At 42.6% G+C, this 15,335-nt stretch overlaps 1 protein-coding gene across 1 annotated transcript in view; it reads left to right on the top strand.

Annotated features, from left to right (window-relative positions):
- Window positions 1-15,335, top strand: part of CHCHD6 (coiled-coil-helix-coiled-coil-helix domain containing 6) — a 101,111-nt gene that overhangs the window by 44,235 nt on the left and 41,541 nt on the right. Inside the window, exon 7 of the mRNA XM_042880517.1 lies at window positions 10,228-10,298. Coding sequence (XP_042736451.1) covers window positions 10,228-10,298 — 71 coding nt within the window. The remainder of the gene's footprint in view (window positions 1-10,227; window positions 10,299-15,335) is intronic.

Genomic DNA, 15,335 nt, shown 5'->3' with positions numbered 1-15,335 from the left:
GATTTATTTTTTTCCCTTAGGGATGTTTTATGATGTATTGGATGCTATACAGAAATAATTTGATTTGCCTTGACAAGGAGCAAGCCTTGGACTGACTGGGCTGTGGTTCCTGAAATGGGGAGGACAACTCATACAGACACATGAACTGCTGTGTGCCCGCCTGGGCATGTATGTGAACTGAGAACTCTCAGCTGCTCTCCAGAGCTGTTATTTTTTTAAACATTAATTTTCATAATAGCTATGTAAACCCTAAAATTTCCTCTGGTCTCCCAGGGGATTACGAATAATATGAGGTCTTTCACATTCGGGTCATTCCTTCAAATAGAGCTTCCATAAGCAGTACCAAAGAGCCATTGCTTCCTGCTGGCTAATCATTCACTTGTGTGGCACTGAGATAACATCTCTTTCTCCAGTAAGAAGCAAATTTTTGTTGCAGCAAGAAAAAATAATTGTCCTAGCTGTTGATTTTTTTTTTTCTTTTTATATGGGATGTGTGTCCCAGTGAGGAATAGAGAATTTGTTCCTGTGATGTGTGAATAGGGCAGTGCTGGGTTACAACTTTGGGTGATTGGTCTCTCAGTGGAGAGAGGATTTTGCTCCAGGTCTGCAGTGCTTGTGGATTTATTTCCTCTCTATTTTTTTTTTGTTTTTTTTTTTAGGCCAGGTTTAGTTTTGTCCCTTCTTTGCATTCCTTTTTGCATTTCTGAGCTCCAGCCACCTCCAGCTGAAGTCTTACAACGTTTTATATGTTCCTGGCCAGGAGGTATAGGTGATAAACTCATACTTTGCTTGTGAGCCTGAGAAGCCTGCTTATGACACTGTTCCACAAGTCTTTTCTTGTCATACCCTTTATCCATTATAGCAAGACACCCTGGATAATTGCAGATGCCCATACTTAGATTTTTCTTTTGGAAAGCATACTTGTATGGATTCCTTGTTCAGCTGCAGTGTCCAGGTGTGCTGTCTGCATGTAGTATATCTTGCTATTGGAGATATTGCTCAGAAGTTAAATTCTGAGAGTAGATTTAGCTGATGTCTGAGTGTGTGGTACGCTGCATGTGATGCTTTTCCACTCATCTTCTTGAGATGCCCTTGTAGCAAAGCCTTACCAGAATTTTCTGGTTTGAAGTTAAGAAGTAATTACTCCTATTATTCTGTACTGGAGAAGTGGGAAACCCCTTGCTTCCTTTCATCTACCTTGGTTCTGTATTGCAGTTCTAATCTGGTAGTGGCCTACTGTTGTTGGAAGCTGCAGGTGATGGTGTGAGCCAGGGCTGTTGGTTCCTGTTGGAGGATGGAGGGATGAGTTCTGTGTCTGCCTGGGGGAGCTGGGTTTCCATATTAATGTTTCTTTCTCAATAGCCCCACTGTGTAAGCGTCTCACTCCTCCTTTGACTGCTTGTGGTCCTTCTGCTCAGAGGAGCCTCTCTTTGCAAACTTCTCAAGCTCTTTGTCAGCTATCTTTGTCAGAGATATTTCTTCAATGCTTTGTCCTCTTTAGAGGATGCAAAGTGACACTGAGAACCATAAGAAAAGATGTCTGAAAGCAGGGAGAACGAGACCGTCAAATGTTGGAAAAGAAATTGCTTACAAATACTTCTGATTTCTGCCTTATCCCTATTACCATCCTTCCTCCTTTGTCCTCCTTTGGTTTTTATCTTAGGATAAACATTATATTTATTTTCAGTTGTCTGTGGGGAGGATTTCAATCCATTTTGAATAGCAAAATAAATATGGTGCTGGTGTTCCCTTCTCCAGAGTAACTCATGCCTTGCAGGAGAACCAGAGGTTTTATGGCAGGTATCATAAAGGGGGGCCAAAGGGATCTCTGTTCTTCCATTTTCTTGTTATCATTGCTTTGTGTTACGTTTTATCATCCTTTTGAACTGATAATCGGTGTTTCTTGGAAAAAAAAACCTAGTAACTGTTATTTTCGGATTGCAAAATAAATACACTGTTGCTGTATATTGTCTAAGCATTTATTAATAAAGAGGAATGAAATCGGGTTATTCTCGTAAAACTACTTTTGAACTGTGGAGCTGGGAGTTTTTTCTGGGTATTCATTAGCTAACATTTCTAGATCACTGAAAGGTAAGTGAGCATGGTCTCCATTCCAAAAAAAGTGATTCCTATGATGAAGGTTAGCATTTATCAAAGTAGCTTTTGTTATTTCACTTTCTGGTTGTCCACGTATTGCATTTTTCTTCAGATGCGCTGATTACCAGTAACCTGAGCTTGAAGTTTTGAATAATGAGCTCCTGAGCATCTCCAGACGGAGCTGCAGGCCAGCGGGCACTTCTGAAAGTATGGATTTGTCTGTGTCATTAACCACGTACAGTGACCTGTGAAGTCCTAGCGGTCTTTCTGGCTGTAATCATTAAACCAGCCTGTACCACAGGATAAAATGGGAAGAGAAGCTGCAAGCGTAGGGAGAGAAACCTGACTGAAAATACAAATATCTTCAGAAAACGCTCTGGGAGTAATAATCATAAAGAAAAAGTACGGTGGCAAAATAAATTGCTGCTGATGTAATTTTTCTTCCTTTCCCAAGTTTGCCTCTAGTATGGCAGCTTCTCTTTCTTCGATAAATAAATGCAAGGATGAGAATTGCTGCCAAAAACTGTCACATTTCTGGAACTTTCAGCCCCTGATTATTCACATTAAGTCTCCCCCCTCCAGCAGTACGGTATTCTGAATATGTACACCCACCATTCTGTCAGATCTGTGCAGTCTGCGTCTGGTTCATCTTCTGTGTCTTTGATGTGCTCCATAACGTAGGCAAAGAGAGGTCTGATAGTCTCTCTAAAAACCTGACAGTTTGTGTGACAATCTGTCCACGGATCCACAGGCTCCTTGTCAACCAAATGAGCCTTTGAATATCGGAGGTTTTCGGCACAGTGCTTGCAGCATTGCATATGCACTAAGGGGAGAGTACAACAGGCTTGCTTGTAACCTGAGAGATGCCTGCGTTTTCCTTAATCATTTCAGGGACATCTCATCATTACTTGCTGACTGGTTCTCAGCCCTGCACATGTCGGGGTTATTTAGCAAAGCTTGATTTACTGGAAGCTGCACATGGAGAATAATTTGCAGTTGAGGGTAGAGGAAAGACCCTGGGAGGGGGGTGGAGCTCGCAGGCTTTGGTGTGCTTCTGGCTGTTTGTTTGTTTGTTTCTTACTTTTAATGACTCTCTTCCTTGCAGTGCTCTTTAGCCATGGATGTGGTGTATTTTCTTCAGTATTTTCCAGACCCATCATGCTGTGGGTCTCTCCTGCTCGGGGACGCCTCTGCATCGCTTCCTTTAGTTACCTGTTCTGGAAAGGAATGGGAGTGTGCATGTGATTTAGAAATGAGATAGGAGCTTTTCAGTGGGTCGGTTGCCTGCAGTTTATGAATGTGCTGAGGGCTGTTCTCAGCAGAGGGCTGGAGCTGTCGCATTCCTGTCCAGGGCGGTGGGAGTTCTGATGGAGGTTCTGTCAAATCCTAGCTTTGGCATGATGGCATCTAACTTAGCTGTAATATCCTTCTCATTTCTTCCTGAAATAAGCTCCTGTGATGGGTCTGATGGGGAAATGTACTTACCATCTTTTATGTATGACAAGTTCTTGACGGCTGCCAATTTGCCACTTTTTTTTCTTTAATTCTGAAGTGCTGGTCAGCTTCTGAGCGAAACTTTCACTGCAGTGCTTTGGATGCTTTGATAATTCACTTTTTCCCCTCTCCTCTGCCTGCACTGACATTGATTCTCCACATGCTTGTCATTCTCTTGTCCAAGGCCTGGCTGGCAGGGGCAGCACCCTGCTATCAGGCTCTTGCTCCTGGCCCTGTGACTGGCCTGCAGGTAGGAGCTGCAGGTGCACAGCCACAGCGGGGCCTATGGAGCTGTGGCACTGTGTGCTGCAGCCCAAACAGGCTTCGGAGTTCTCTGCTGCAGATGCTGAAACCCTTGATGTGTAATCGATGCCTGGGAAGCCTGTTTACCTGCACTTGTCAGGTATAATTGATTCGAGCACTTACTGCAAATTCCTCACCTAGGACTCCTAGCTCCTATATCAGACTTGCAGCTAGGAGACAGAGGAGCAGGGCTCTCCTGCTGCAGAGCACGAATCTGGGCCTTTTGGATTGCTGTTGCTGTCCTTGTTGGAAAGCCTGAGTTGCCTGCTGGCATTTCATGGCCTTTCTCTTTGAAGGTGGTTTTTACCTTCTGGAGTCTGTGTTTAAAGAATTAATAATGCTGTATTTGCAGTCCTTTAAAACAGTGTGCTTTAAAGCAATCTCCTATAAAAGCAGTGTTTAATTCTTTCTGGTGGTTTTGTTTCTTTTCCACTCCTTCTTCCCCTTTTAATCACCTCTGTAGTAATGGTTTCTTAATGTTGTTGGCTGTCTTTCTGATTTGAAGTCAGTGTGAGGCTTTTCTGCTTGTTTCCAATGAGACACTCTCACCCATTTTGCACTCTTCAGAGAAGCTATCATAATGTTTTCCATGGGCTGTGTGTTCTAACTGCACTCTTTCTAGGGTACCTTTGTAGAGACAGTCTGACTCTGCTCTGCAGTTTTGGTCTGAGACTGCAAACCCATTTTTAGCTTGGTGATGCACCTCAGTGAGGAGACCTGTTTGATTCATGGTGTGGTGTAGGGCCAGCTGCACCTTTCTGTGCTTGTTATCCACAGGATAAACCCAGCTCTGGTGCTTCTCCCCAAACCTACCACCGCAGGGATTGGTGAGGACTGGTATTTTGTGGGATTTTATCTCTGAGCAGCTCTCTAGATATGCTACAGGATTAATATTTTGCTTTCAGCCCAAGATAATGTTACAGTCACGAGAAGAGCTGTTCAAACAGGAATGTAATTCTGCCCAGGACTCGTTCAACTTTCCTGTGCTGTTACTGTGGACATTGCTCTCTTTCTGGCTTCTCTGAATCTTACTCCAAAATTTATGATCTCACAGGCCATTGCCAAAGGCAGGAATAGAATGACACAAATTCAATGCTCTTGTTTCATTATTGTTCTCAGCAGGAAGAGTGGATGAACCCACACATGAACAGCAAACAACAGAGCTGTGTTTAGAAGTTGGCTTTGACTGAAAAAAAAAAAATATTTTCTCCTTATCGGTGAGCTGTTTGTAGTTGCTTGCATCTCTCCTCTGTTACCTTTTGAGAGAAAACGTTTGAATTCACATAAAAGCAGTTTAACCCTTGGCTTCTGTGCTCTCATGATACGCTTTATATGCAATTTTCTCTTTGTTGTTAATTGGCCTCTGCGTATGTGAACTTGCATTTTCTCATCCCTATCAAGCACAAGTGCTGTATTTTAGTAAAATGCAGAGATTGTTTCTTGCAACATGTCCTGGAATTCCTGAGCTCCCAGTTCTGGGCCAAGGTTGAAAGCAGTGATTGATGGTGTAGGTTGATTGCAACATCCAAAGGGTCATGGAGCAAAAAGATGATGAGTTCGGCTCATCTGCCTCTGTTCCTGTGGGAGGGATACCTGTAGGTGCAGTAATTTTTCCGATCTGTTAGGAGCCATTTGCATGAGACTTCAGAGAGATGAGAGCTAACTGATTTATAGCGTGTGTGAACCAGCAACTTGGGGAAGTGTGGGAGACCCTGAATGCATCTTCACTTCCCTAAGGCAGTAATGTGAGCAGACTTCCAGAGCTGGCACTGACTGAGGATTTTCTGTAGCTTTCCACTGCTCCCATGGCTGTGCCGTGCCCAGAGCACTGCATCCCTGTCCCCAAGCACGTGGCCGGGCAGCAGTTGTGTGCTAGTTTATCAGGGAATTTGTCGTATTTGTACTTCATAAGCAGTCAGAAGGAGGAATTTGAACGTCATTGGATCCAGCAGCAGCAACCTCTGCTTTTCTTTCCCTCTTCTCTCCCGTGATGTGGCTGTGGCTCTCACGCTCCTCCCAGTGTGACTGCATTTTGTGCTTGGAGGTCTGCTTGGAAGCTGGCGAGAGCCAACATCACGAGGGGGATGGAAGCGATGTGTCTGTCAGGTGCAGGCAGATTGTGCCATCTAATCCCTGGCTGTTGTCTGCAGCATTTGTCAAGGCCTCCGCTGGCCTGCTCCGTTTCATCAGAGGTATCACTAGCATTCATCTAGGCTGGCAGCATTTCAACAGCTGTTAATCCTCTTTGGATCTTTAAGCACTGTGACCGCTGACAAGCTCCCGTGCTTTCAGGTGTCAAAATATCTGAAGATAGCTCTGGGGACTTTTTTATTTTTTTTAATCCCAACACCTTCTGATCTATTGACCCAATCTGAACTGATGGAGGAATCTGTATCCAAGGCTCACTTCTTGCTGCTGCTTGATGTTTGCCAAAAATTGTGCCTACAATCAAATCCATTTCTAGTTCCTCATGCTCACGATACTTAGTTTTCTGTCTTACATGTTACCGCATGTTTTACTGAAGTTTAAGGAATGTGGTTTAATGTCAGTGTGAGAATGAGCTGGCAGGGTTTTCTCTTTGTGCTTCAGTAACTTTCCCTCCTGCAATAGCCCTGAGAACTCCTTTTGCTATGTCGTCTTCTTGATTCCTTTGCTTTATGTTGCGGAAAGGACCTGGGCAGTGTAATGAGGTGTAATGGTGGAGGAACGCTGAGAAAATACAGCTTCAAGTTTTAAATCCAGTTTCCTTTAAAAAGGGAATTTTTAGTCCAAAGGCTTCCAGGGAAGAGCAGGGGGCAAGGAGATAGCAGCTAAGCTGTTGCAGCAAAGCAGCAGGGTAAAGGAAAGTGGTTCTGTTGGTCTTTAGGCTCTAGTTATGTATTTTTATAACTTCTCAGTGTTTTTATTATTTGCTACGAACCATCATTTAATAGCAGGAGAAAATCTTTCAAACTAACATTTCTTTGTTTTGGTTGTTCGTCCTCTCTGGAGAGCTCTCTCCCCATATGACATCTCTCATGTTCTGAGGTTGGCTCCCCTAAGGCTCAGCTTTATTGAGAGAAGTGAAACGTTTTAGGTGGTTCATTCATTCTTTCTTTGTCTCTTGTTATTTTAGCCCTCACAGTGTCTTTTGGTCATGTTTTTAAGCTTATTTCTGCAACTAAGACTGCCAGAAGCTTTATTTAATAATAGTCAAGGTCTCATGTTCAATTTTTTCTTTGTGGGCTGCCATTTTATCTCAAGCATCGAATATTGTGAGAGTAAATTAAAAGCTGCATGGGTGTCCTCTAATTTTGTGTTGAACATTCTGCTGTAAGACTGAATGTTGTGTTAGGAAGTTGAAGGTCTTTGCTAAGATCATGGGCATCTCTGCCTTCCTTTTAAGTGCAAATGCTGCACCTTGATCTGGCTGAGGAGCCCTGGTGGGTGGGTGAGTGCTGGAAGTTTTTAGGTGGCTCCTAGCCTGCTTCCTCATTCGCAACCTTAATGAGTGGTGCAGTTTGTTAGGCATTGGAACTTTGTGCGCTGCCAGATCGCAATGGGGCAAAACACTGCGAGGAAGGAGACCTTGCATCTGGAGTTGTATAGATTGAGGATACTGGGAATTTTGTCCCCACATAACGGAACCTGCCATGACTATGCCTGTGCTGAAAGGCTCTTCCTTGCTACTGAAGAAAACGCCATTTTCCCAAGGAAGGAAGAGGCCTGGAGGCCATGGAAAACCTGTATAACAAGCCCTCTTGTTGAACAAACTTGGGTTTAAATGGTAAAACTGTTTTTCTTACTTGAGGAAGCATTTGAAGATAATGATTCATGGCATCAGAAATACTGCTTCGTTGAGTTTTAGGCTTTTTGAAAGGGAAGGAGGAGGAGGAAGAGTTCTGATCCAGTGCAAGAGGGTCAGTGAAATCCCATGCAGTTGAATCCTTTTAATTTGTAAAACAGAGCAGCTTTTAGCTTTAGGTTGAATGTCTGTGCCCCTCTTTGATCTTTGTGTTGGGCCATGTTCCTTGTGGTTTCTTTGAGGCCAGTCTTCCTCTTGCTGAGAATCTTGCTTCCCCGCTCAGGTTCTCACTTGCCTGCTTCTCATCAGCTTCAAACTCTGGAGCTGTTTCATACTGGTTTCTTTCCCAGCTATTTTTGTCCATATATGCAGCTGATTTAGTTGAAGCTGGGTCTGGCTGTAGTAGTGGGCAGATGAACTCTCCATAATAAACTGGGCAAGGTTGTGCTGCATCCACTTTAATTGACAGTGCAATCAGCAAATGAATCTGTTGGCCACTTTCTTCTTTCTTTAGGTGGGTTAAATGCCAACCTCGTGCTGGGTCTCACGTACAACGTATTTGTTCCTGTTTTCCTCTCCTGCTGCTGTTTTACTGCACAGTGCTGCAAGTTAATAGTATCTGATGGGGCTACTTCCTATGGCCTGAAAAATGTTTAATTTTACTACCTTGCTTTCTCACTTTCCCACTTTCTCTCATTTTGATCTCTCAAATCCAGTTCCTTTGAGAAATCAGACAGTATGAAATATGAAAATCGCTTGGTTAGTAATTGGGGGAAACAGTGAGGCTTATGAAACCCATGGAGATAATGCTTACATCTACTTATATTATTTAATTTTTAATGGCAAATTTAATTAATGGAGCACAGGTCTTGTGGTTTCATGTGTGAATAAGTAACAGCAGGGAGCTGAAAGTCGTGAGGTCTGTTTACAGGACAGGGAAAAGGCTCCATTAAAAGCTGAACTTTTTCATTATAGGAAGGAATAAAATGGGTTTAATAGCATAGAAGTTTGACCGGTGTGTAGCAAGTAAGTAAATGAAAACATTAATGGCAATTTTGATAGCAAAATGCATTTTGAAGTGGTTACTCATCCATGATTTTTCACTTTAAGTCTGTCTCCTAGGTCAAAGTTTGGAGAAGGAAAGTCTATTCTGTGGCATTTTTTTCATTATGTGACATAAATTCAGAGATAAATGCTTAAATATAGCACCTTGAAGTCTAGGCTTTGAAAACCTTTACAAACCTTCCAATTAGTCAAGCTTCACACAATTTCAGTGATGCAGGTAGCTGTTATCCCTGGCTTGCAGATGGAAAATGGTGACTTGCCCATGACTGCTCCAATGGCAGAGCTGCTAATAGAACTTGAGTCATATCTGCCCCTTCTCTAACCACTGAGAAATACGTGCAGTCTGACCGTGTGCAGGACCACAGCTGCTTTTATGGGAAAATAAAGAAGCAGGAGTAGTGTTCTATTTAGGATGACCAGATTTGAAGAGAGAAGATAGCTACACCTGGCCCAACTGAACAGCTGTCTTTGCTTTTGCTTTTGTCACTTCTTTGAGTATCACATACTTTCTGCATATGCCTTTTCAGACTAAAGGCCTTGCAGATGAGCTTTGAGAGAGGGAACTGCAGCATGAAGTCCAGAGGCTTTGCCTGCAGCAGCGCCATCAGCAGTTCAGTGACACGAGCGCACGCAGCAAAGCTGCTGGGATGCACAGCGGTTCCCTCCTGCTGCTTTGCTTGGGAGGCCTCAGTGCAGCACATCCTCTGTGCTCGGTGGCTGAGCAGCTCTGAGCTAAGACTTTCTGTGCAAGCTCAGGAGAATTCAGTGCAAACCTCTTAAGCCCTGCAGCAAGGCACTACAGACTCTGTTTGGCAAAGCCTTAGCTGATACCTGATATGCCTCCCTATGTTGTTAAAAGGGAAACAGGCTGCATAATTTTCTTTTAAAGAATAAGTAACATGAGCAGAAGCACTGAAATGTAAAATGGATTTTCCTGTGCTAGCAGCCAATTTTGATACTCTGCACGTCAGTAACTTACAAGATTCTTCACAGCAATTAATGTAAAAGAACAAAGCACAGCCTAACTCGAAATAACTCAGGGTAGGAAACATCGTGTTTTTGTGGGTATGTGGAATAATCAAAGCCCTCTCTTTTCCTTCACAAAGGTGAAGTGTGTAAGAAAGACACGAATTGTAGAATGGTTTGAGTTGGAGGGCTCCTTAACAATCATCCAGTTCCAATCCCCTACCATGGGCAGGGTTGCCACCCTTTAGATCAAACTGCCCAGAGCCCCATCTGACCTGCTTGGGATGCCTTTGGAGATGGGACACCCATAACCTCTCTGGACACATTGCAGCCTTGATGAGTTTTCTTGCAAATAAACTTCTAAGCATTTTTCTTTTGTGTTCTTTGAACTGAGCATGCTTTTTGTTGTTGGAAATGGTTATTAATTATAGAATTAGATACATTATATATGTCCCTGATGGGATAAGTTCTGAGATGCCTTTCATTTTTAGAGCTGAGCATTATGTTCTTTGTTGCAGAATGCAGAAATCTACAAGCTGACGTCGGAGCAGTACCAGGAGGCAGCCACCAAGGCAGAGGAATGGATAAAGTGAGAAACCATTTTTGTTCTCTTCTGCAGCTCCAGTTTTGTTCTGTGATGCTGTGTGTGTAGCCACTGGACAATCTGGTAAACAGGGTGTGAAGTTACCTCTTGTTACATATCTGGGAGGCTGAAGGGCTGCATACCAGCTTCCTTTCCTTCTCTGCTGAGCTTGACAGAAATTAGTATAAAGTTTTCAGGTCTTGCAAGAAAGAAGATGTGGACTAGAAAATCCAAATAAATTGAGGATATTGACCAGGGTTTTTAAAATAATAGCAATGGAACATGTTTGATCTGCTCCAACTTTGACCCAGTGTACTTAGCCTATACATTCCACCATTGGGCTAATGTGTGCGAGAATGAAAAATAGCCCTTGAGAAGTTTTTCCTTGTCCAAAGAAGAAAAAGATAAGTAGTTGAAACTGTAGCCACGTAAATTTCCATCAAATAGAGTTGTAGTTAGCATAAATTCTTTCTTAAAATGGGTGCAGTGTACTTCTAACCTCCTTAACTGGCCGTGGTAGAATTACTTTTGAAATTGTTTTTAACCTTTTGTATTGTTTTTTTTGCTGTGAGCCTATTTAGTATCTAAATTCCATTTGTATTTGCCAGTAGTGTTATATGGCTTATTGTTCCACATTCACTAACAGCTGTCAAAAAATATTTTCTATAATTCCTTATTATTAATGAATCCAAAGCAATTATACTGTCACGAGCAACACTCAGATCTCAGTTGGGTAAACAGTTGGCCAACATGCAGCAAACTGGAGTAGCAGCATATGTAGTCCAGTTGGGTCCAGTCCAGATTGCATGATACTTAATTGCATAAATAGATTATATATCAGTGATGAATATGTTAGTGGTGTGTACAGTATATTGTGCTGTCTTCATTTAAAATTAAATTTGGCTGCCAAAGCATTGCATAACCTGTTGTAATTTCACATTTTTGTTTGGACAGTGAAGCACAAAGTTGCTAAAGAAGCCAAAACAAGGCAGCTAACACATCGCATTCATTTTCATACAGATTTCCATAGTAGAATTCTTAAGCACTGTTCTAAAATAAAATTTAAAAAAAAATAATAATCCATAAAGTTCTGAGAATCTTTGATCAGTTGAGTTTTCTCTTAAATTTGCTTCTTCAGGTGTGTGATCAGATGTTGGGAATGGATGTAACAATGTTCTGATCTTATAACTTTGTAAAGGAAGAGATGTGACCTTGGGTTATGTTCTTTACTTCCTATTACAGACTTTAACCTATTTTTATAGTATTCTTAAGCTGGATTCCTGAGGTTTAATTTGGTCTCTTCTGATTCTTGTGGAGATGAGAACTGGTGACATAGGAGATGCTCTCGTAATGGAAGCATTTCTCATAAGGGTTGCTGGCTGTAGCCAGTGTAAGTACAAGTTGATTTTTTTTCATTCAGAATTCAAACAAATTTTTTTGGTTATGGTCTCGTGGTAGGGAAGGGGTGAAGGGTTCCTCCCACTTTGAGTCCTTAACATCTGCCAATCCCTGGCTTCTGGCCTTACCATACAATGCTTTTCTGTTTGAACGGCGTATGAACTTCCCCTGTCATAAGGGACAGATTCCTGGCAGCCAAGAGGGACGCCTGCCCTACTAGAATTTCATTGTGAGAAGACAACAAGACTGAGGAGTGCCTTGAGTTGAGGAGAGAGAAGCTGTGTGGCACTAATGAAACTGGGGGAGCAAGTGAACATTGTACTTCTATCCCTTTACAGTTCAAGTTGTGAGCTATAACCAGTATTGCTCTGAGCTACGTGTTGGAGCCTTGGACAGTGCGTAGCTAGAACAGTCTAGGACTGATCATATGATAATTGAACATGAAGGAAGAATCACTGCTTTAGCCTATCAGTTTGCACTGTGAGTCTGATTCTTACAGCAGTGTGCAGCCATCTTTTTTTGGGACTGTTCCCTCAGTGTGCAACATGGAGAAAACACAGTGAGCGCACAGGCATCAGGTGAGGTCACCGTATAGCTGGGATGGAGCTGGGGGACCTTCTTTCATATGTTGGCATTTGTGCTTGTTTGGTTGGACTTGAAATTTACTTGTTAAGAGATCCTCTTCTTAGGCCTTGCACATTCAGATCTTTCTGCAGCTTGTTTATAGTCATAAATTACAAGGTCCTGTGAATTCAGTGGAAATAATTTGTTCATCTTGCTTTGCAGTTTCACATTAGACATACAGGCACAGTAAGTGCTAAGCTAGGTAAGGCTGATTTATGTAGATCTAGTAACTTGGATGACACAAGTAAACTCCAGGAAAATTACATGAACTGAAATGTAGCCAAATTATTGAATGAAGCACAGGTCTGTGTGTTTGCAGTGTAGGGTTTCAACAGCTCCTATATTAAAAGCAGATCAGGAATGGCATTTTTTCCGTTTAATGAGGAAAATGCATTTCCTCCGTCCCATAGTGTCTCATCCCTGCCTTATCCCATCCTTGTCTCACTGTGAACCTGTCCTCTGGCGCCTGCCCGTTGTCAGACCAGTCTGCACAGCATTTGTTGCTGTCTGCTGCTGTGTATAGGTGGAGCTGATGGATGAAGGGAGGGCTAGAATTGGGTCTGTTTCCATAGTGAGTGCACTGTTTTTTCAGAGTCTGCATTGAAGCAAAGATAAGAAATACCTGAAACAAACAAACAAAAAAAAGCATTTTCTTGGCACTTATCGACTTTTGTAAAATCTTTAATCAACATCTATGGCTTTGCACAAATAGTCCGTGGAACACTTGACCATTTTCTCTCCTTAATGATTATCAAGCATTTCAGTATTCAAGAATACTGCACAAGCTGTAGATACCAGTGATGCTTTGCAGCATGCCTGCAAGACAAGCAGGTAAACCATCTCCATTTGTACAGGAACAGAAGCTAAGTGCTTGAGTGCAGAGCTTCATATTAAGTCACTGGCACAGTCATTAGCTCCTGGGTCCTACTTCAGGGCAGGATACCTGTGTGGCCTGGCTACTGCAACACGCTTTGTTTCTCATCTCCTCACCTGAGCCCAACCTGCTCCTGCATTCCTCCCACCTTGGTGTCTCGTTCTTTGTTCTGGGCTCTGTCCGAGCTCTTTCTCCCAGAAAGAAGATCCTAGCAACAAGAAACCAGTAAGCACAGCTTTCAGCACCTTGAGCAACTTGCCCTTGTTGCTTACATGCTGTGGTGAATTGGACTCTTGCCATGGACATATTGTCTTTATGATGTTATTATAATTGATGCATTATTATTTTTCTCTTTTGTTAACCAGTAGAATAACTCTGGGGACCTGGAACTTTTTTCCTTCCCTGTTTAGCAAACTGCACATCAGTAACCACCCACAAAAGAAGCAGCGTGTAAATAAAAAGCCAGCGCTCCTCGCCCTTCGCTTCGTTCCACATCCTTTTCTCAGTGCTCATAGAGCCATGACTCAGACTGGGTTTAGAGAAGACAACTTGCTAATCCCCTCCCTGCTACAGAGAATAAAATGGCATTTCATTCCAAGCTCTATTAATGCGCTCGCTCCAGGGATAAAGCAGCACTCCCAAAAGGCAGTGGCCAAATTTTTTTTTCAGTTGCGTTGTCTTTGTCTTCTTTTGAGTGTTACGTTTAGATTAGCTTCTGAGGATTAAATGTTATTACAGTCTGTGAATCTGTTAAGGGGAAGGAAAAAAAGCGTCAGTAAAGAGGTTATAGCTTAGTGCAGGCACTTTGGGTTTATCCTCAGAATGCTGGGGTAGTTTTTTTTTTTTTATAATAAATTTGATTTCTTTTGTGAAGGTTGCCTTATTTTTATTTTTGTGGTTGTTAAATTTGGTTGTGGGAGTTACTGTGGGTGGGGGATGCGGTTTGCTCTGAAAGGTAAAGCTACGGGAACGGGGTGAGGGGATTAGGAAGCTGTTAAGAGATAAAACTGTTCAGAAGCGAGTTTTCTTCTGAGATCTCCCTATAGCTTGCTGAACCCTCCCTGAAGCTGCTTACCGACAGCTGTGCTGCGAGTTGTGCCCACAGAACTGCGTGTGCTCTGTGCTGTTATCCAGGAGTGTGTAAAGAACATCACTGTCTTACCCTGATAGAGATCAGCCCAGAATCCAGGGCAGCTTTCCAGGGGGGAAACTGCCAAAGAGATTTACGCCGCGTGGGACTTGGTATTTAAGAGGTCTGTTTAATGGTCCCGAGATCTTTAAACTTAATGGACATCAGTATTTAAGATGATTGCGTTAGAGAAACTGACAAGTACTAAGTATCCTCCTGGGTTGAATGTGGTGTTGAGAACTAAACTGCCTCCGTGGGGTGGGGGAAGAAAGTTCACAGATGGACTGCCTGCTGCAGTGGGGGATTTGTGGCTCACTTTCCGGACTCACAGAAATGAACGTTTTTATTGAATTGTGCAAAATGTCATGAGATTGATGGTCCCGCAATTAAAATGACAGCCATAACTGGTACCTAGGAAAACTGCCTGTTCTTTTTTTATTTTTTCCTTCCTTTGTGAAGATCTGGAAAGTTTCTAAGATACTGATGTGATGAAGCAGGGCTTTGTGGTAGATATCAAAATTAATAAACACCTATCTATTTCAACAGAGGGCTGTGCCCACGAGTTGAGCTCTGAAATAGTTATTCTGTGGACAGTCGGGAAGCCTAAGGAGAAGGGTAAAGACATCAGTTTTCAAACAAAATTGCTTTGAGATTTCTCCTATCATTAGATTAGATAGATGATTAATTTAGCCTTGAAATTAAGAGCCCTTGCAATAGGGATTTAAGAGTTTTCAGGGATAAAAAGCTGTGATTAGTGCTTAGAGCTTGTCCTCAGCCTTAGCTCAGCGCAGTGCTTCTGCATGCTGACTGCAGTGATTACATCTTCCCCAAAAATGTTTGCCCCATCCTGGTCCTGTTCTTCCCTCAGTGCTCGGTTTGTGTTGGTGGTTGTTCTGTCTGTGGCTAGTCTGCTCCAGGTAAGCATTAATGAAGGAGATGGGTTATTAGCCAAGGCTTTGCTGTTTCTCACATTGATTAAGTTGGTTTTTATGGGCAGTAGGAATATTGCTGGCAGAGA

Source organism: Lagopus leucura, unplaced genomic scaffold (assembly GCF_019238085.1).
Source record: "Lagopus leucura isolate 7727_CA_CO unplaced genomic scaffold, USGS_WTPT01 Super-Scaffold_100026, whole genome shotgun sequence".
In the NCBI taxonomy this organism is placed as follows: domain Eukaryota; kingdom Metazoa; phylum Chordata; class Aves; order Galliformes; family Phasianidae; genus Lagopus; species Lagopus leucura.
This window is presented reverse-complemented; position numbering and strand designations above follow the sequence as displayed.